Raw genomic sequence first — 21,223 nt, 5'->3', positions numbered from 1 at the left:
CCAGCTGCTGTGGTTTTATTTCCAAAATCTGCTTTATAGCGTCTTCTGAAGAGAAAATTTGAATTGCTTAGGCTGTATATGGAACTCTGTCTGAAAAACGAAACTTACAGAATTGGCCCTTTTTATTGTTCCTGCCCTCCTCTCCTCCCCTTCCCTGGGAAAAATGGGATAACTGATAAGTAATCACCCCATATTTTGTATACCCCTTAAATAGAATACTCTTATTTATCTCAGAAATTTATAGAATTCTTGACAACAAAATCTAGGCCACACTCAAGTTTTTGTAGGTGTCTTGTATATTCTTTTTATCAAACTTTTAATTAAAAGTTCCCATTTACTATTACTTTGCTCTTTGGGAGCTGCTGACCTAGTAAATCATCCAGTTATTACAAGTGAGGGAATTAAACTGTGTAGCACAAACTGGCTTTTTAAGAAAGGAATATTTTGGGGTTGAATATATGTTAGAACTTTGTAATGTGTTTAATGTGGAATCTACCAAGAAGGAAGTATTTGTATCAAATAAGTAAATGATGGTATGTAAATAACTATTGTATTTGATTACTCTTGGAACCTTGAACAAACTCCATATCATTAAAACCTTGACTTTTTGGTTGATTACCTGCAACACATCATTTCGTATTGAGTGAAGAATTGAGTTTTGAAAATGCTTGCACTTTCAGGAAGTTGATTTTCTTTTTCTCCTTTTCCTCTTCTTTAGACTTAAAACAGTTTTATGTATGATTTTGAATATAAATCGATGTAATCAATTTATATTAAGAGATATGAGGGCCCTAGAACCCCTTTCTTTAGTGATGGGGCTGGTACCGATGGAATGGTGGGAAAAGACTCCCTGTTACTGTCAATCATAGAGAAGGGTCATGTGTAATTTAGAATTAAACCATGATAAACAGACCTGTATTACAAGGTGATAATTCTCTCACATGCCATTTTAAAAAATAATTTCTGTTTTATAGAAACGAAGTACTTTGGATGGTTAATTATTTGTATCTATTTGTACTTGTAAACAAAATACTAAGTGGGAGATGGTTTATGGAAATTTGGTTTTAAAACTTAAAATGTGATGGTGTTTTCGAATACATGGTTTTGAAAAAGTGTGTTTGTTTGACTGTTAATGCATCCTGAAGTACTGCTAATATTTTTCCTGTTTATCTGCTTTGCATATTTGGACCATCTTCTTGCGCACATGTTTCTGATGAACCTCCCTCCGTGCAGTTCACTCGATTCCTCTGTGATTCTCCCCTGGAGGTACGTAGTCCTTCTGGACCCAGGTTTTGAATGGAGTGTGTTCTTTCCTCTCTACTCTCTGTAGGCAGCAAACCACAGAATCCCAGAATGTCAGGGGTTGGAAGGGACCTGGAAAGCTCATCCAGTGCAATCCCCCATGGAGCAGGAACACCCAGCTGAGGTTCCACAGGAAGGTGTCCAGGCGGGTTTGAATGTCTGCAGAGAAGGAGACTCCACAACCCCCCTGGGCAGCCTGGGCCAGGCTCTGCCACCCTCACTGAGTAGTAGTTTCTTCTCATATTTAAGTGGAACCTCCTGTGTTCCAGTTTGTACCTATTAGCCCCATCATTGGTTGTCACCGAGAAGAGCCTGGCTCCATCCTCCTGACACTCCCCCTTTATGTATCTGTAAACATTAATGAGTCCCCCCTCAGTCTCCTCTTCTCCAGCTCCAGAGCCCCAGCTCCCTCAGCCTTTCCTCACACAGGAGATGCTCCACTCCCTTCAGCATCTTTGTTGCCCTGCGCTGGACTCTCTCCAGCAGTTCCCTGTCCTTCTGGAACTGAGGGGCCACAACTGGACACAATATTCCAGCTGTGGTCTCAATAGACTGTTATGTGGGAGTAGTTACATTTCTACAGTCCTAAAGTACATTCAGCCCTTTGAAGGCAACTGATGTGGTCCCTGGTGACGATGAGTTTGACGCCCCTGGTGTAGGTGAGTGTCACAATATTTGTGTCATCACCCATCAGTAAGGAAGGCAGTGCTGTGTTTTCAAAGGACACCTTTGCTGGATAATAAGCTGGATAATAAGCTACCACTGAATTTCATATCACTGCACAGTAGCAGAAAGTTCTGTGTCTTTTTTGTTCTTGATTTATTTTTTCGCAATGAAAGAATGTATTCCTAAGTAACATGCCGACTACGATCCGAGTTAAAAGTTGAGGGGAGATGCTGTTGCTTCATTCAAGTAAGTGAACTGCTGTGGATTCCTTGCGCTGTCTTTCTCGTTAGTCTTAAAGAGTTAAATACCGTGTGACTGTAATGAAATTGTCAGGTTATAGTAATTACACTCGTAATTTGATACGTCGCAGTTTGAATGAATCCATGTGTGGGGAGCTTGTTGCTTTTCTCTGCGAGTCCACTGGCCTTTGCATTCCTGAAAGCTGAAGAGTAATAGAGCTCGTTAGACTTTATAGGAAAAGGGCTTTTATCACCTCGTCAACTCAGGCAGCAGACTGCCATTATAGTCTTAATTTTGTATGGCTACGTCGATGTTGATGCACGCTTCCCTGCCAGGTTTATACCGCTATTGTTTCTTACAGACACTTTTTATTGACATTTTGAAGCTTGAATTAAATTTTGTGTGGCACCGCTGCAGATGTCTTCGATTAGATGAAGTTAAATAAAAGGGGTTGTGTATCGGAGACTAAGGGATTCTTGAAATTCTTTATTCTGAAACAGTTGCCACAAGCAAATCTAGTAGTCTGTAGTCTGCTTGCTCTTTTGGATAAAAATAATCGAAGATCGGATTTAAACCTTACATGATTTCAATTTGTAATTTTTTGAATTTTTGATAATGTTATTAACTGTGAATGGTATGAACAGCCAAACTCTTCCTGTCCTTTTTACTCCTTCATTATATTATTTGGTTTAGTTCCAGTTTTGGCTATGGGCTCTGGCACCAAAAATGAATAGTTTAAAAAAAAAGATACAGGACATAGTAGCTGAAAACTTGGTAATTTTTTTAGCAATAAACAGGATAACGTGGAGAGAACTATATGTTTCTTTTTTTAATTCATTCTTTTGTCTTAGAACCTACATTTAATTATTTGCCATTTTACCACTTTATATATGCAAATATTACCTTGCTTGGAGGTGATTGGTTATAATGGTTCAGTACAGGAGGACTGCATGGAGGGGTCTTAACCAGAAACCCATCTGGGCTGGTACCCAGTTGTTGCCAAGGTGAGGGGGTTTGTGGTAGGAGGGCACAGGGCTCTGAAAAGCATCTTTTTGAGTGAATTCCTGATTTATACCCGTTATTTTGGATGTGTGTATATAGCAATATTTTTTCCCATGCATTTATGAACATTTGGTATTTCCTTTGCCTTTCTAACCACTTGATATTATGGCATCTTTCTGTAGTTCTTTACACTCAACTCTTGTTTAACCATCCTGAATACTTCTAAATCATCAGCTCAGTTTGCTGCAGCATCATTCAGTCCCCAGTGATGCACCATGGAGAACAGAGCAGAAAATGAACATGGAAAATGAGCTGCTTTCTGTTATGTAAATGAACATTTCTTCTCACTTGGTTTCCTATTATCTCTATCAAGATGCTTTTGAATCCTAAAGAACTGAAAGATGTTTGTGAATCTCTTTGCTCTTTGAAAAACACATCAGCTCTGCTTGGCATTATTTTGTTTGTTGCTATGTGTTAGTTTTTAGGAGATCTAATAAAAAATGATATGGTTACAGGTCTGTAATTCCCAGGATCACCTTTGTCAAATGTTGTGTCTGTGTCACATTTGATGCACTGACCGGGACCAGATCAAAAGTTCTTTCATTCAGAAATCTTGGCAAGTTACTTTGGTTTCCTATAGTGGTGTACACATCCCCACAATATCTATATGGGGAGACTCAAGGTCTCTTGCTACTGAAGTTCCTTGTACCTTCAATAATCTTTTTAGCATTTTAAGCTTACTGTCCTGATTAAATAGTTGCCAGTATAGCTGAAATATGATACTTTTCCAAGAAGGTAGAGAAGTTAGCTCTGTGGACAGCATCTTAGGTTTTGGTGCAGTTGATTTACTTTATTTTGATACAAAATCACAGAATTGTCCAGGTTAGAAGGGACTTCATGGGATCACCCAGTCCAACGTCCCCGCTTGAACAGGGTGGGCTGGAGGTGGTTGTCCAGGACCATGGGGTTGGAATATCCCCAAGGATGGAGACACCACAGGCTCTCTGGGCAGTCTGGGCCATTCCTTGAAAACTCTCTCAGCTAAACCTGTTTCCTTCTGTTCAGATTGAATTTCACGTGTTTTAATTTGCACCCATTCCCTCTTCTCCTGTCAGAGGTGACTACTGGGAACAGTCCGGCTCCCTCATCTTTGTTCCCTCCCATCAGGTATCTCTACAGACCAATAAAACCTCCCCCACATCATCTGTTCTCAATACTGACCAGTCCCAGCTCAAGCCTCTTAATGATCCCTATGGCCCTTATGGACTCAACCCAGTAAATCTGTGTTTCCTTGTACTGGGGAGCCCAGCACTGGTCCCAGTGCAGCCTCACTGGTGCGAAGCAGAGAGGAAAGCTCAGCAACCTCACCCCGTGGGCACCGCTCTGCCCACTCCAGCCCAAATTTTTTGAGAGGGTCCATTTCTGGCTGTTTTTAATGAAAACACACAGTGGTACCTCTGTGCTGACGCAGCCGGTATTTGTAGGCTGCTTTCACAGCATCTCCACTAATCCCCAACGAAAGGAGGACGTCGTGCTGAAAAGGAAATATGTTGCTAACCAAGAGATAGAAATCTACCATATGGTAGGTTGTGTGTGTGCCTTTGGGAAAGGAACTGCTGGAATTAATCACTTGGCTTCTTTGGCAAATAATTACCACTGGAGTGTAGAAGTCAAGCGTTTCCTGGCTTTTAGTATCCTATCCTATCCTATCCTATCCTATCCTATCCTATCCTATCCTATCCTATCCTATCCTATCCTATCCTATCCTATCCTATCCTATCCTATCCTATCCTATCCTATCCTATCCTATCCTATCCTATCCTATCCTATCCTATCCTATCCTATCCTATCCTATCCCATTCATTATTTACTTTGTGTAAGGGGTAGCATGGGTTTCGTGTCTTCCTCCTTCCTCCATGCAGACCAGAGGGGAAAATGAAAAAGTTCAAAGTAGGAAATTTCATTAAACCTTCCAGAGAAAAAATAATCATGCAGTGAGTGTGGTCAAGACCCATTTTGGTAGGTGAGTATTCAGTGCCTTCTGCGATTGCATGCTGATCTGGCATGTGGGTTAACAATAATCATAATAACAAAGTAGTAAAACATCTTGAAAGTAAAAAAGACCAATGTGTTTTGAAGAAAATAGAGTGCTCTCAACATCATTGAAGTTAAATTGTAAGCAGTTGTTACATTGAGGTATCCTAACTGGGGCAATAAGTAATACCAGTTGCTATTAAATATTTAAATTTTAATAATGTGTTATAAAATATGAGCAATCAAACGTGTTTGCGGAATCGTTAGCTACAGCAGAATGTGAAGACAGGTAGAATTAACGTGGAGGAATATATTGTGTTTTTCTCTGCATTGTAGTCTAAACATTGTAGAAAAAATCATTTGTTTTAATTTTTGTCCGGGATTTAGTTCTTATTTTTTTGATTGTTTCTATATCATCAGATTATAATAATTCCTTGTATTAAAGTTTGAGTATAAACTGTTGATTTTAAATTAGTTACCCCCCTGGATTGATTCCAGGGCTAATGGCTGCTATTTCAGGTAGATAAGATAAGCCCTCTCGTGGGACTCGCTCCCCTCGTGTCACTGGTGTATTTTACATCACATTTGACAAACACGGTCCCAGGTGGACACGGGAATGGTGTGAAATGGTACAACCTGCTTCAGGAAAATGGTTCATATCCTTGACCTGTTTCGCGTCAAATTGCCTGGATGGTGCACGAGAAACCAAGTTAAAGGAGCCAAGTATGCATTGAGAAATTGGAGAAAATATAATACTGGGAAGCATTACAAAGGGTTACATTGTATGAAAGCTTTTCAGGGAGGAGGAAAATCTTGCTCTTTTTAAAATGTTATTTACTTAATGTAATGGAGATCCCTGAACGTTTTGCCTGAAATCAGTGCTGTGCTTACTATGTTTGTCGCAGAACATAGCCTCTTTTATGCCCATGACATTTCACTGTAATTGCATTAGAGGAATAACTGTAGTTTATACTTACTAGACATTCTTAACTGATGCTGCTGCTTCAGTTTGCAGAGGTCTGGTGAGCAAACCCACACGACGCCACGTGGAGTTTGGGATCGCACACAGACACAACATTTGTTTAACTTTACGAGGCTTCGAGTGAAAATTTTTTCCATGTTGGCTTAAATTACCCTTTTTAACATTCATTAAATCCCATATGATGAATTTTTGACAAAGAAAGAAAATCTGTTTTACCTGATATTTATTTAAGCGAGTCTGTGCTGTGTTACCCATCGCATTTGCCCTTGGCTTGCAGGAGATGGTTCACCCACTACACCCTGGTAGCTGAGCAGAGCTTAACCTGTGCTGGGGGATCCACAGGGAAAATCTGTTCCTCAACTGTGTCCCAGCTTTGGGGTTTTACTACTGACCGCACGATTTCATTTGGCTCTACGGAAAAGCTGAGGATATTACATGAAACCACGACTCTTGAAGAAGTAGACTTTACCTGAATGAGAAGAAACCCCATTTAATATGTTAGCATCCGAGTCTAATATCCTCAAAAACTTCAGACTGAGCCCTTGAATGTTTGATTGTTTCACTTTTACTGTATCTGTAGCTCCATGTCTAGTTTTACGCAAACATTTTATTATATGGCCCTTATTTTGGGACTTATTGGTTGGGTCAGTCGGTTGAAATGGTTTTTTGTTCACGTGATTGATTTCTTTTGACACATGTGGTACCAATTAGAATAACTTCTACTGCCCATCATCTCTTCAGTCTGCGCTACTGTATCAAAATACGTGATTAAACCCACCTTCTGTTGTTGTAATGCAAACCAGTTGGCAATAGTAGGCAATATTGTCAGATTTATTGAGTGAGAAGCAGCTTTCTGAAGATCTGGCAATGCACTGAAAAACATGACTAGATGGATAATTAAGTTGAGCACCGTGGAATTCAGGATTAAAGCAAACTTGACATGGGAGAAAATGGCATGCCAAAGTGGGTTGTGTAATACACTTTAAACTAGGAGATCATTTTCTTCTTAATTTGAAGCATTGGTTTGTGGCTCTAGGTGGTTTACCCCGTCCGGAGACCTAATTCAGTGCATGACAAAAACTGCGACACAAAACAATAGCGAGTTCCTTAGTGATTTTGCAGAAGATACTCTGATGTGGGCTGGCAAAGAATCAGTTCCACAGATTTTATTGCAACACAGAGTTTCAAGTTCTTAGATAAAATGTGTTTCATTGGTCATTAAGAGTAAACCTCGTAAAGAGTAAACCTCACATACAGAGTAAGCTGTTCAGTTATTTTTATAAATGTTCTTGAGCAACTTTAATGGCCACTCTGAGAAGTGGAATTTCTGTGGCCAAGGTGCTTCCCCTGGTGGGGTGAATGGAGAGAAGCTGTAGGTCTGTGTGGGGACAGAAAGTGTTGGAGGATCGTGGCGGTCACAGCCAAATTTGGGTTGTGCCAACACAGCATCATCTCATGTCCACAGGCTCTGCCTCTGGGCTTCGGCAGAATGTGTTTGCATGTAATAATGTGTTAACAACTTGGCAAGTCACATTGTTTTATCGTGTCGGTGCTAGAAATGGTGGATGACAGAGGCTGTTTGAAGATTTGTGTTTGACGTGGGGGATGTGCAGAGGTTACCAATCATGAGTACAACGAAAGTCAGATAAACACCGTGAACTAGCGTTGCTTTCCCTACTTCTCAAATTCCTTTTTCTAAACAAGGATAGCAGGAGTAATTTCTCACAATATTTGCTTTTGTCTTAAAATTATATATATATATTTTTTTAATGCTTAGAGTCAGACAATTATATCCCTTTTTCTGTGATTGATTAGGCAGAAGATGGACCGAATGGACCAGAATGTGGCTATGGTTCTTTCCACCAGCAGTACTGGCTGGATGGGAAGATAATTGCTGTGGGTGTCATTGATATCCTGCCCTACTGCGTGTCCTCCGTCTATCTGTACTATGATCCAGACTATTCTTTCTTATCTTTGGGAGTCTACTCTGCATTACGGTAAGACGACGTTTTTGTTATCTGGTTAGATGTAATAGTAAGAATTGATACTTGTTCCTAAACTTGAGCTCGTATTTCCAGTCTAAACATATACTGGTAACACTATCTCTAGCAAAGTACATTTTTTTTTTTAGTTCTTTTTATTCTCAACTTTTGGTTGTATTCCAAATAAATGTTTAATTGTCATCCTTGAATAGGGATGCGTCTTTGTAGTGAGCTAAATACTTTTAGACATTAAAAAAACCCACTCAGAAACTAAATACCTAGTTTTTATTGCTCCTGAAAGTAATTTAGTATTGCTTGGTTTCAGCAGGAAAAAACGCTTTTTTGTTTGAATAGGAATAATTTCTCTTTTGACCTTTTTCTTAGCCCCATCACCAAATGAAATTAATCACTTTTATAGTTTTATGCACATTGAGATCATAAATAACAGAGTACCTAAAACCTCTTGTCTTCTGAATGAGTAGTCTCCTGCTGTACTAGCACCATGTATATTTTTCAGGTATGTTAATCTCATTATCTTTGTCTTTCGAAAGCCTGATGGAGAGAGTAATCCTATGAATTTTAAAGCCTTAAATTGACTACCAACCTAGTCTTGCAAAGCAGTAGGAATAGTGAGTAATACACTTCACTGTGAATAAGACTTCTGTGCTAAAATGCAAGTTACTGTTTCTCTTCCTTAAGCAATTTTATGATTCCATTATAAGGAAAAAACCCCTGAATGAGTAGAAATATTTGTGCATCTCAATTTGTTTTTGCAGCTTTTTTGCTCCTCTGTTTACATGAAGTGAGCTGATCACAGACACGTGGTCTTGCCAGGGAGCTTCTTGTGAAGCAAATGAGTTTGAACCTTGTGCCAGACGTGTCTATTTTCAGGTTTTCCTGGATCTGAGAAGTTCTAGCAAAAGTATCAGCATCGGCACTACACTCTTTCACGTGTGAAAGAAGTGCCAGAATTGTGAGATCCAGCTTTATTCTTAAGACATCCCATTGAGAGGCACCTTCTCCATAGGTGGAGATTCTTAGATATTGTCTAGTGTTACGTATCACATGATTTTTGAAATATTGTGTCCAGCTCTGGGCCCCTCAGTTCCAGAAGGACAAGGAACTGCTGGAGAGAGTCCAGCGCAGGGCAACAAAGATGCGGAAGGGAGTGGAGCATCTCCCGTGTGAGGAAAGGCTGAGGGAGCTGGGGCTCTGGAGCTTGGAGAAGAGGAGACTGAGGGGATCAATATGGAAAGGGTGAGTGTCAGGAGGATGGAGCCAGGCTCTTCTTGGTGACAACCAATGATAGGACAAGGGGTAATGGGTTCAAACTGAAACACAAGAGGTTCCGGTTAAATTTAAGAAGAAACTTCTTCTCAGTGAGGGTGGCAGAGCCTGGCCCAGGCTGCCCAGAGGGGTTGTGGAGTCTCCTTCTCTGCAGACATTCAAACCCGCCTGGACACCTTCCTGTGGAACCTCAGCTGGGTGTTCCTGCTCCATGGGGGGATTGCACTGCATGAGCTTTCCAGGTCCTTTCCAATCCCTGACATCCTGTGATTCTGTGATATGTGGAGCACAAACCTCTTCCTATCACAGTTCATACACTTTTTAAAAATTCTCCTTTTGGGTGTATTCTTCTCATTGCAGTGGTGAATTTTGTGATTTCTGCATCATCTTTACACGAGTTGTTCAAATGCATACGTCAAAGGATTTTTCCCACAAAGTGCACTGTAAAGTTTCTGACGTCAGTCTAATGGTTTATAGCTGCTGAACTGAGGTGTTGCAGTCACTAGAAGGGTTCTTTGTGAAGGAGAAACTGTAGATTCATAGCAGAGTTTAGGTCAGAAGGGGCCTCTTGGTGTCATCTGGTCCAGCTCCAGCACAAATCAGGGCCAACTTCAAAGTCATCATGAGGGTTAATGTCGCTGTTGATGTAGCATCTCCAGTGGTCTATATCTAAAAGTCTGAATTGTCATTATTCTGAGACGTTCAGTGATGCTGGTGGTTTTACACAGTTAATCAGAATTAAGATATATAGAAAAAATGTTGCAACTCCTATAATTTAGAATTGATCTTTTTTTGTCTATGCATGGTCTAGATTTTTAGAATTATTACATATGCTAGGTATTTGAAATCAGACTGATTTTTATTTTTTCCATACAAGGAGAGCATATGTCATAAAATACTCAGTCCTTTTAAGAGTGTTTTTTTGTAGTGTTTGTACACATTACACTGCTTTATGTAACAATGGACTGACATAACCCATTTCTACGAATTCTCAAAATTATTTTAAATTTTCTACATGATTAATTTTAAACTTTGTCGGTGCGATGTGTACGTGTCTCAACTAGTGAGAAAGCAGCTTTTAAGTTGCGCAGCATTTAAGGCAATAAAAATGAGTTTTCAACAGTCTTAGAGGGGGACCAAGCTTGTTCTTCTTTCAAAAATGGAAAAAAAACCCAACTTGAGAGTTAGGGAGGATTTAGGAAGTTGTGAAGGAATCCGATACCTTCCAAGCTGTTGCCAATTTGACTCTGAGGAGGTTGAACTGCTCTGCAGCGCTGTCACTTCCACTTCATGCTACTTTGAGGATTTTTGCTGCCGAGTCGTGGAAAGGATGGGATTTGAAGATCATGCGAAATATGTAGGCGTGTAAGTAAAGAATGAGGGGAGAAGAAGCTACTTGTGGAATTACCCGTCTTGCCAAAGGAAGGTAGATCATCAGGAAATATTGAGTGAGTCTTATTTGCAGGAAAAAGTTAAACCTTCTCCATACTACCTAAAATCATGAATATTAGACAAGCATAGCATTCATAAACTCTATTTAGTAGGAGGAGAAATACTCGAACTTATTTTTGAAATTGGGTGATGTAGCACTGAAATAGTCTGAATTTTGTAATATATGTCTTCCTCACTAGCTGGCCGCTCTTGCCGAACGCTAACAGTTTTGAGATATTGTACCATAACTGAAAGCTTTACAAAAAGGTGATTACAAGTCTGTAGTCCCTTTTCCATAGGAATGATTTGGGCAGGAGGAATGTGGGTGTGTTGTGCCATACGGTGACACCTCACTGCTGCTCCTCGTGTAACGTGATGGAGTTGGAGGATTCTCCTGTCTTGGATCACAGAATGAGCTCCTGAAAAGTAGAATCACAGACTGGTTGGGGTTGAAGGGACCTCTGGAGATCACCCAGTCCAACCCCCCTGCTCACGCAGGGTCACCAGAGCAGATCACACAGGATCGTGTCCAGGCGGGTTTGAATGTCTCCAGAGAAGGAGACTCCACAACCTCTCTGGGCAGCCTGGGCCAGGCTCTAGCACCTCACAGGAAAGAAATTTCTCCCCATGTTCAGATGGAACCTCCTGTGCTTCAGTCTGTGCCCATTGCCCCTCATCCTGTCGTTGGGCACCACTGAAAGGAGTCTGGTCCATCCTCTGACACCCACCCTGAGATATTTACAAACACTGATGAGATCCCTCTCAGCTTCTCTTCTCCAGGCTGAACAGATGCAAAATGTTATAGCATCCCCCAAAAAACTTTGCCTGGAGTGGGCTTGATGGAGTAGAGAAATGAAAGATAGAGCAAGAACTTGAGCTAAGGGTCCTTACCTGGGTGTGTATCACAAAGACCGTAGGACATGTGAAGACCCTGGCAGTAGCTGTAAATAACCCAGCTTTGGTCTCACCTGCACCAGCTCACTTCCAAGTAATAATACTTGCTGCTGCAGCCCAATTTTTACCTCATTACATTATTTACTTCACTTTCTGTTCACTCTGAGACTTCTTGTTTTGTTAGATCAGATAATGTAGTCCAATTGGACAGTGTTGAAGAAATTTTGGAATGTAAAGACCTTTTTTCCCTGTAGCGTTCCAATTTTTTGAATTGCGGAAAGGTATTTATTTAATTAAAGTCCAGGATAATGTGCGTGAAACGGTAAAGTTCTTTAACTTCTGCTATGTCTTACATATTATGTGTATGAAGTGCATGTGTATACGTTTTTGGTGGTACATAAATCTCACTTCTGGAATCTGTTGTATTTATTTGGATTTTCAGATACGGAGTAACTTATTTCTAAACATGCTCCTCTTTGAACAGATATCTATAGATACAGAATTATAATGAACTCCTGATGGTCTTAGCAAACTACATGTGACTGAAATGTTAGCTTTTCAGTATATTTAAACATCTTTATTACTGACTTAACAGTCAATTATAAAAATGCCTAGTATTTACATACTTCCTATATGTACATCCTTGTATCTTTTTATTATATCTTACTGAAAGTAAGAACCAAGCATCCACGTTTTATCAAATTTGTTACAAAAGTGAACTGCGAAGTTACGAATGCTGTAAAAATGAGCATTATAGTGGAAACACTGACTGATAAGCAAACTTATTTTGGAATGCATTGGCACTTCTCTTTCAGAATAAATGAGGAAATCATACAGTCGAACATGGGATGGATGAAATTGCTAGAATGCAAAAAATAGAACAAACAGAGGCTTCTAGAATCATAGAATAGTTTCACAGAATGTCAGGGGTTGAAAAGGACCTGGAAAGCTCATCCAGTGCAATCCCCCATGGAGCAGGAACACCCAGCTGAGGTTCCACAGGAAGGTGTCCAGGCGGGTTTGAATGTCTGCAGAGAAGGAGACTCCACAACCTCCCTGGGCAGCCTGGGCCAGGCTCTGACACCCTCACCGGGAAGAAGTTTCTTCTTAAATTTAAGTGGAACCTCCTGTGTTCCAGTTTGCACCCATTGCCCCTTGTCCTATCATTGGTTGTCACCGAGAAGAGCCTGGCTCCATCCTCCTGACACTCACCCTTTCCATATTGATCCCCATGAATGAGTCCCCCCTCAGTCTCCTCTTCTCCAGCTCCGGAGCCCCAGCTCTCTCAGCCTTTCCTCACACGGGAGATGCTCCACTCCCTTCAGCATCTTTGTTTTATAAAAATACTCTGCAGTTTTCCTGAGCCCCGTTAGCTGGTCTATGTACAATAACTGGACCAGATTTCTGTAGAATTCCAATGAATGTGACTATGAACAAGAAACCTGTTAAACAGAGTCTCTTAGTCACTTTTATTTGAATTTCAAGTCAGTCAGTTGGCAGGACAAAACACAAAAATGAAAGTATTTTGAAGTCTGACATGGTGTTTTGCATTTTGTTTGTTTGGTTTCTAAGCATTATTTTTCAGTTCATTATCTTTGGATTTTTGAAAGCATTAGTTTTGAGTTTGTTCTCCTGATGTTTTATTTATTAGAAGTCTAGTCCTTTAAATAGGTCAAGAACCAGGTAGCTGTAAAATATTTCAATATGAAGAGGTAAAATGAATGCAAGAATTGTGTTCAAAAGTAATTAGTCTTTTCTTTCCTTTCACAGGGAAATTGCTTTTACTAGGCAACTTCATGAAAAAGCTCCTGATCTCTGTTTTTATTATATGGGTTTCTACATTCATTCGTGCCCCAAAATGAGATACAAGGTAAAGAGTGTTTTTACGTATTTCCTTAGCGTACTCTTATTCAAAGGATTTCGCAATGTTCATAGTAATATAGTCTTTTGTAATTGTCATTTTGGATTTCAGCGTAGACTTTATATGGTTAAATTTGAACATTGGTTACTATTTAACTTGGCTTAGGGTATTTCTTTTTTAATTTAGCTGCATGTGGTATTTATTACAAGTTGGCTTAAAAGCAGTTCACATGGAGAGGTTTTCAAGGCTGTCAGATAATAGTCTGTCATTAGGTTACCTGGCTATCTCATGTTTACAGGATATCTTCCAATAGATTAAAAATCTCCCTTTTTTTTAGGTTTGCATATTTGTGGAACTGTTGCCTAGTGACTCTGGGCAGCGATAACGTGCCTTCGTGGTCTTGGCTGCACTTGGGTTTTTCCCCTGTGTTTTTTTGTTAGAAATAGGGGACTTGCTCTGCAGACCCAACCAGAGAGAAGCTGCTTAGCAGCAATTTTGGGCCAGGTAGCAGATTTTTGAGGAAAGGATCGGGAGAATCCACAGAACATTTGGAATCACCGATCTGTCGCCAAACCTCCTTTGTACCCCTTTAGCTTCAATTTTGTTTAGATCTAAATGCCTAAGGGTGTCTCTCAACTGTGTTTTTTAGGTGTCATGAATATGGTATCTTTTCTTCGTTAATGCATAACTTATTTTTGAATATTACAATACAATTTCAGAACACTGAACGTGGATAGAAATTGACCGAACATTTACACATAACCAAATATATCTGTTTATAATGTGGAAGGACACAAAGCTCAGGAAATCTAGAGTAAGAGGTGCAGTGTTTTCTTCTACTTTCTTTTTATTCCTTAAAGTGTGCTGAAAATCTGAAATATTTTCAGCTACTTCTTAAATAACCAAACAATTGTGAGGCTCTTTGAGGTGATGGATGTGAAGGAAAAAACCTTTCAGCTTTATTGTGACCATGATGTCCCTCCCTCTCCTCTTTTTTACCCCCTTTCCTTTTGCCAACTTGACTTTATCATCTACATTTGCTGACCAAACCAAGAAGAATATTAAGTCTGAAGGAAGCAAATAGGTGAGCTGGAAAACACCACCTCTGTCCTCCAAATTACCTTAAAGGTTATTGCTTAAACCGTAGACTCTGGTTACTTGCTCTACTCTTTTTTACCAGTTTGGGATGATTTGTTCACGGTGCAACACTACAATTTAACATCCCTTGTCTATTCTACAACCTACATCATTCAAGAAGTGTAAAAAGAACGCATTTAGCTTGCTAGGGCACTTAAGAGAAGAAACAAATCTGAATATAATGGCAAAAAGTGTCCCACTTGTGAAAGATGTCATTGCTGAGAAACTTTGTGTTCAGCTGCTTCTAAGAAGTTTTAATAAAATTGTGAACTTTATATACATGCATTAACCAAAACTCCTATGTGAGTCAGTGTATTAAAGTAGCCAGCACACCATTAAAATATGAAGATTAAATGCTGTAAAACTGGGGGCTAACCTCAGTAGCCACTATACATTTGGATTATTTATTATAATGTGGTATCTCTTCTGTTGGGCCTGTGCTGTTATTTGAAAATGGTTGCACCAAAAACATAAGATTCTCACAGTGCTTCTAGTTTTCATTCTCAAATAATGGAAATTTAATAAATTGTAGTGAGAGTATAATGTATTTCTTTTCCACAAGAGTTCCTTTTCTTCCCTTCCTTCGACTTAATGACTACCTGATATGACTGTGATTTGGTAGAATATACATTTTAGTTTTCCAAAAACCTATAGATATCAATGTGCTTAGGTCATTAAGTGTGGCACAGTGTGAGAATTACCGGGGCAGGGGGTGGGGAGAAGGAGAAAGCCTATACATATGTATTTAGAACACATGCAATAGCAGGTAAGTCGTGTGCTTTATTGGGAGAGCAACACTTTAGTGAATTACTGCAAGGGGATGTGTGGGGGTTTGTTTGTTTTCCTGTATAAATTTGTTGTAGAAGTGGCCAAATGAAAATCAGGTTGACATTTATTCTCCAGTTCCACTTTAACCCTCACTGAAGTAACACACCAGAAACAAATTATAACACTGAGCTCTGAAGTGCATTGGGCAACGCTCCTCCTCTTGTGAAGTGATTGGTATGGTGGAGTAGGGTGGATGAGCACTGACTTTGTGGATTAAGTAATTTCAGTAATTCCCAGTTGACTTGAAGGCATTACAGGTTGAAGATCTAGCTTTATTACAGTTTAATAGAGATGCTAGAGGCACCCTTCCTTTAATGATATTAGTATGGAAGAACAACAGGCGGTAGGGAACTGTTGGTAAACTTGCCAAATTAAATAAAGAAAAGGAAGGAGCTGAAGAGCTAACCATTGTTTTTTATGCTCTACTTGTAATATATTTTGCCAATTATTTGTCCTAGGATGATTAGAAATGGATGCCAGGCACTGTATCACTTCTTTGTATAGGCAGTGTCTTGTGGGGAACACGTGCATGCTTATACTTATTTATGGTGAACTCACAGGATTTTGGAAATCTTTGAAGATTTTCCATCTTGTAGTCACAGACTGATGAATGGAAATGCCTAAAGTGACGTTTGTGATGGAAATGCAGTTCTAGGCTGCTTCTAGTGAAGATGCTGAGCTTGACTAGTGGCTTGTACCAAACAGCTGTGTCCCCACTGATTGAGAAGGGATAGTGGATGAATTGGGGTGTGTAAGGAACAGTGACTTTATGATGTGGATTTAAGGAGTTTGACAATGTTCTGCTTTGCATGGAGTGAAATTCAGTCTTCTGTACAAAACGTTGGTGGAGTAATTAGGGATCTGTGCAATGAACTGTTGTGTTACAAGACCAATGCGTTAATGTTGTGTACATGAGGACGCAGCTGGACGTTTTGGTTTTAAATGCACACGACTCCTAGATGGGAGGTGTAGATATCCAACACCACGTGTCACAGCTTCGTTCTGCATGGGTGCTGTCTTGCAATGCAAATTGTGGACATCTCTTCTGGATTCTAACTGGTTTGTCCATGTAAAGTAATAGCCAAACGTTGGTTTTTAAAGCCTTGGTGTTTCCACGAATGGTACGATTTGGGATGTAAATAGCATGTAGTCCAGTTGAAGATCAGAGGCGTGGGTGTCCTGGAGGAGCATCCCCAAGATGCTCAGAATTGAAGAATTATCAGGTGGTAAATTCGATGATTAACAAGTATCATCCATCCCATGGATCAAACGTAATTACAGAAACTTTTAAAAATTAAGCTTTCTGTAGACTCTCTGTTCCCTTTCCTTTTGTTCCCAAACAGTTTGCATTTGATTGCAATGTGATTTTAAAATGTGAAACTACCGTTTTAAAACGTTGAAACTGCTTAAGATGGGAGAAGGGAATATACTGCAATATTATTATTTTTTAGTTCCCAGGTTCTCTTAGATTTGTCCTCATGTATGGGTTAATATTCATGAACTGGTAAAATAAAACCTACATTAAACTGAGACAAAAGGATTTCTTCAGTGGTATTAACTATGTTAATATGGAAAAATGTGATGAAAAACCTTAAGCAATGGCCTTGTTCCATTTTTTCCGGGTAGGTTATGGTGATCCAATATTAAAATGGTTCTCTGAACGAATTCATGACGCTGTGGTAAAACTTTTCAGGCTCTGTTCGATGTGGTAGTTCTTATATAGCAAAACAGTCTCCTGGAAAAATTTCCAGGAGTCCTAAGATGCAGAGTCTTTTTCCTAATGCATTTTGGAGTCTGTGATAAGATTTGAAGTATAAGAAAGTATTTTACTTGAGGATGATATTGGTCTCAGGCTCGCCTCTCATGTGTTTAAGTGCTGTATCTGTGTGCACTAATGCCTTTTGTTTGAAGATAATTTGTTTAGAAATGTTTTTATAGAATTACAGGAATCAAAGAACTGCCTTTAGCAAACGGCCATATCAGAGGGGTGCTTGAGAGGATTTTTTTTCCCCTGTGCTGATGTTCTGTCTGTTTTCTCCCACATCTTTCCAAGTCAAGCATTTCACTCCATGGCTCTGTGTTGCTAAATTCACATTTTCCAGTCACTACTGCATTCGGGATCCTTTCTGTTCTTTCCATTGCAGTTGCTTGATACTGATTTTGAGTCCTGTCCACCTGGATGGATTTTAGGTTTGTGCTTTTGGTGTAAACAGTAAGTGTCCTTACAGCCCTGCCTTTGCCATTTAGATCTCTGCCCACCCTAAATCAAGTTCTCCTCTAAGTTCTTGTATTGGGATGAGGTTGCTGGTTATGTTTTCTACCAGTTTCCTTCCTTCTGGGTTTTCTCAGGCTTTTTCAATGTCAATATTTGCATGCAAAACTGCAACTGGAGCACTTACCCTTCCTTGTTTTGATCAATGATCCCCTGAAGCTGCTCCACTAAGCTGGTAAATAACCACAAGCGTTGCTTTGAAGTGCGTAACAGGTTTAATGCCCTCTTGCCGTGTACCATTTTAAGACCATTCTATGATGTGAAGAGGTGTTTTGACTGAAATCTTTATCCAGACTTGTATGTAGGCCAAAGTAAATGGAATTATTTCAAACAGTCTCCTTCGGTATCAAGGCATGGCCAGACTTCAGATAGATGGAATACTAGAAAGGGCTCTGAAATGTCAGAAAAGAAACAAAAGGCTGATTCATCTGTGATTAATCATCCTTAAACTAAATACCTCAGACCGACTGTGGTCCTAAGCGGTGCCCCTGGAATTTTATGGCACTTGAGAGCCAATTTCTTTGGCTGCTTTCAGGAATTTCAGCATCGCTCCTGCAGCAGCAGTGAAATGATGCAGTGGTAGCCTGGGCTCGCACGGGATGCACAAAGGTCTGGCCCATCCTGGCTTGTCCTGCCTATTTCACCCTTTCTAACCGTGGAATTTAGTTAACCTTCTCAATAAGCTTGGATTTGCTTTGCAAGCTGAAATGTGTGAGGGAAAGAGACTTAATGTGACATGACTGTCAATGATTTTGGGGTGCAAGGGTTCTGCCACTGTGCAGCTGACAGCTTTGAAAATATGTCACTAATTCTGCACAAAAACAGCAGAGATTTTTATACCTCTGTGAGTGATCTCTTCATTCACCATGTATTGAAGTTGCTTTTCTAACTGGTATTACTATTTATCTTGATAACGGGAAAAGATGAGAAGCTGAGAGTAGTTTGGAATTGCTCCACTCAAGTCTGTTAGCACCTGTACTAGAGGCTTTCCCAGGATTAATTTTGTCAGTTTATAGGAAAAAATATGCATACAAATGAGTACAAAACTTTATTTATGACGTGTTTACACAAAAAAAAAGAGTCAGCTAAATATTCTGAAAAGTCACTGCTTGTTATAGAGTGCCAAGTTGTTTGCAATGCCGTTAGTTAATAAAGAACTGAAGTATCTGGGTTGAAAAACCATTGTCTGGTCAAAGTGATAAACGCTTTGGCAACACAGTGGTTATGGGTGTTTTTGGCAAGACTGTTAAACAGCAAAATAGTAAACAAAGGCAAAAACATAATAGTAATAAAGCCCTGAGAATTGTAAGTTCCAGAAATGGTGGGAAATCCCTGTTTATCTATATGTGTTATTAACATGACTTTTAACTGCCACCCTCCTCCTTTCGTCCCATTTCTTCACCGGGTTTCCCCACTGACCAGGACACTCTGCATCAGCATCTATTATCACACACAGAATCACACAGAATGGACTGGGTTGGAAAAGCCCTCAGAGATCATCCAGTCCAACCCTTGGTCCAACTCCAGTCCATTGACCAGATCACGGCACTAAGTGCCGTGTCCAATCTCAGTTTAAAAACCTCCAGGGCCGGTGAGTCCAGCACCTCCCTGGGCAGCCATTCCAATGCTGACCACTCTCTCTGCACAGAATTGCTTTCTCATCTCCAGCCTCAATTTCCCCTGGCAGAGTTGAAGCCCATGCCCCCTTGTCCTATTGCTGACTGCCTGGGAGAAGAGCCCAATCCCCACCTGACTAGAACTGCCCTTCAGGTAATTCTAGAGAACATTTATTTCTTCAGAGCTGTGAACTTACCCCATGTGTCCTTCTCATTCTTTGGGTTGGTGACTGGGGGAGGAAGATTATTCTGAATTCTATCGGAGTTTTGGCATTTAAACCCAAGAAGATTCTTGCTGGCCAGGACAGCTATATGTATTTTGGAAGACTGACACAGTGTACATATGTTGAATGCTTCTGAAAATCAAGTTACTTTAATAGTCCTTCAAGTTGTAACTAGCGCAGAAAATCCTGATCTTTTTACCTATATTCTATTAAATGTGTTTTGCCTAGAAGGCTGGCTCTGTTTTTCAGCTCTGATAAGTCGTTTGCAATATTAAGGATTGCAGTGTCCCTCATAATTTGCTGCTGCCCACTTTTTCCTCCTCCTCTTCGTCCTCCTCTTCCTCCTCCTCTTCCTCCTTCGTCCCTTTCTTCCATAAAAGCCTTCTCCTTCAACCTCTTCTCACCTGGAAACCTCTTACTAACTACTTATTACCCACACTGAGTAAATGGAACTAAACACATTGGAATAAACAACTATGAAAATATGGGGCAGAGTAAAAAATACCATAGGTGAAAAATCATTAGCTCTTTAGCTCTTGATGTGCTGCTAGTGATAAATATTAAAAAGTGTTTCTTATTTACTTTGAACAGCATCTTACAGAGTATTTGAGGCCACTTTCTAAGGTTTTGTTTGTTTTTCTTTGATATTTCCAGTCAAGTTGCGAAAACTACGTTATTATGAGCATCAAAAAGCAGGAATAAGGAGATGCTCTGCTGTGGATAGCAGCAGTTGTTACTGAATGCTGACAGTGGGTTTCCAATGAAAATGTAATTATTAAAAGCAGAAATATCAGTTTCCATGTTGTTTTCATAGCAGGTGAAGATAGTGACTGTAATTCTTTGATTTTTCCTAAGCTGCTCTGTTTTATACTGTATGTAATTGGTAAATTATGGGTTTTCTTTGGTGCAAGCATTGAGCTGTGCTGAATTTCACTCAGCATTTGCAGGGTTAAAACCGGTTGGAATCCCATTGTTTTCTGCTCGAAACAAACACAGATCCAAGCATGTCTTTCTCCTTAACTTTTCTTTTAAAATATTTGTAATCTGGACTTATTTTATTGTCAGTTAGAACAACATGAACATGACCCTGTGGCCTTAGTTTTCTCATTTTGGACATGTGGATTTCTTTGCAGTTGTTTACTTGAAGTTTACAGTGATTCAAGTGTAACAGAATTGAAGTGAAAATAATACATATATTTATGCCAAATTGTATTATTTTAGACTTTTATCAGGGCAGAAAGAAATGTCTGTTGTAAAGGTCTCAGCTGATCTCTGAAGTGAACAAGTCTTTCTCATTACTCTATTGCCCCTTTGAGTCAATAAACACGTGTCCAAAAGGAGAAATGCTGGGGTGTATATTGTGCAAGCTTCAAAGGAATTGTATCTGAATGTTGTTTTCGGATTGAAGTTGTTTGTGAGTTGTGAGACTTGGCCCCTCTACAGTTTCAGCTGTATATGTGTAACT

The 21,223-nt window shown here is 39.8% G+C and overlaps 1 protein-coding gene across 8 annotated transcripts in view; it reads left to right on the top strand.

The window, feature by feature from the left end:
- ATE1 (arginyltransferase 1) overlaps positions 1-21,223 on the top strand; it is an 82,235-nt gene that overhangs the window by 22,910 nt on the left and 38,102 nt on the right. For 6 of the 8 annotated variants that reach the window (XM_065843288.2, XM_065843287.2, XM_065843286.2 and 3 more), the window contains 3 exons: positions 1,234-1,266; positions 8,042-8,223; positions 13,591-13,690. The exons of 1 other annotated variant lie outside the window; for it this stretch is intronic. In XM_065843288.2, the coding sequence (XP_065699360.1) occupies positions 1,234-1,266; positions 8,042-8,223; positions 13,591-13,690 (315 nt within the window). The remainder of the gene's footprint in view (positions 1-1,233; positions 1,267-8,041; positions 8,224-13,590; positions 13,691-21,223) is intronic. One more of the 8 variants, XM_071812210.1, reaches the window with a different exon arrangement.

The sequence above is a fragment of the Patagioenas fasciata genome, chromosome 8 (genome assembly GCF_037038585.1).
Source record: "Patagioenas fasciata isolate bPatFas1 chromosome 8, bPatFas1.hap1, whole genome shotgun sequence".
NCBI classification, from domain to species: domain Eukaryota; kingdom Metazoa; phylum Chordata; class Aves; order Columbiformes; family Columbidae; genus Patagioenas; species Patagioenas fasciata.
Note: the sequence above shows the minus strand (reverse complement) of the source record. Positions and strands in the feature narration are given on the sequence as shown.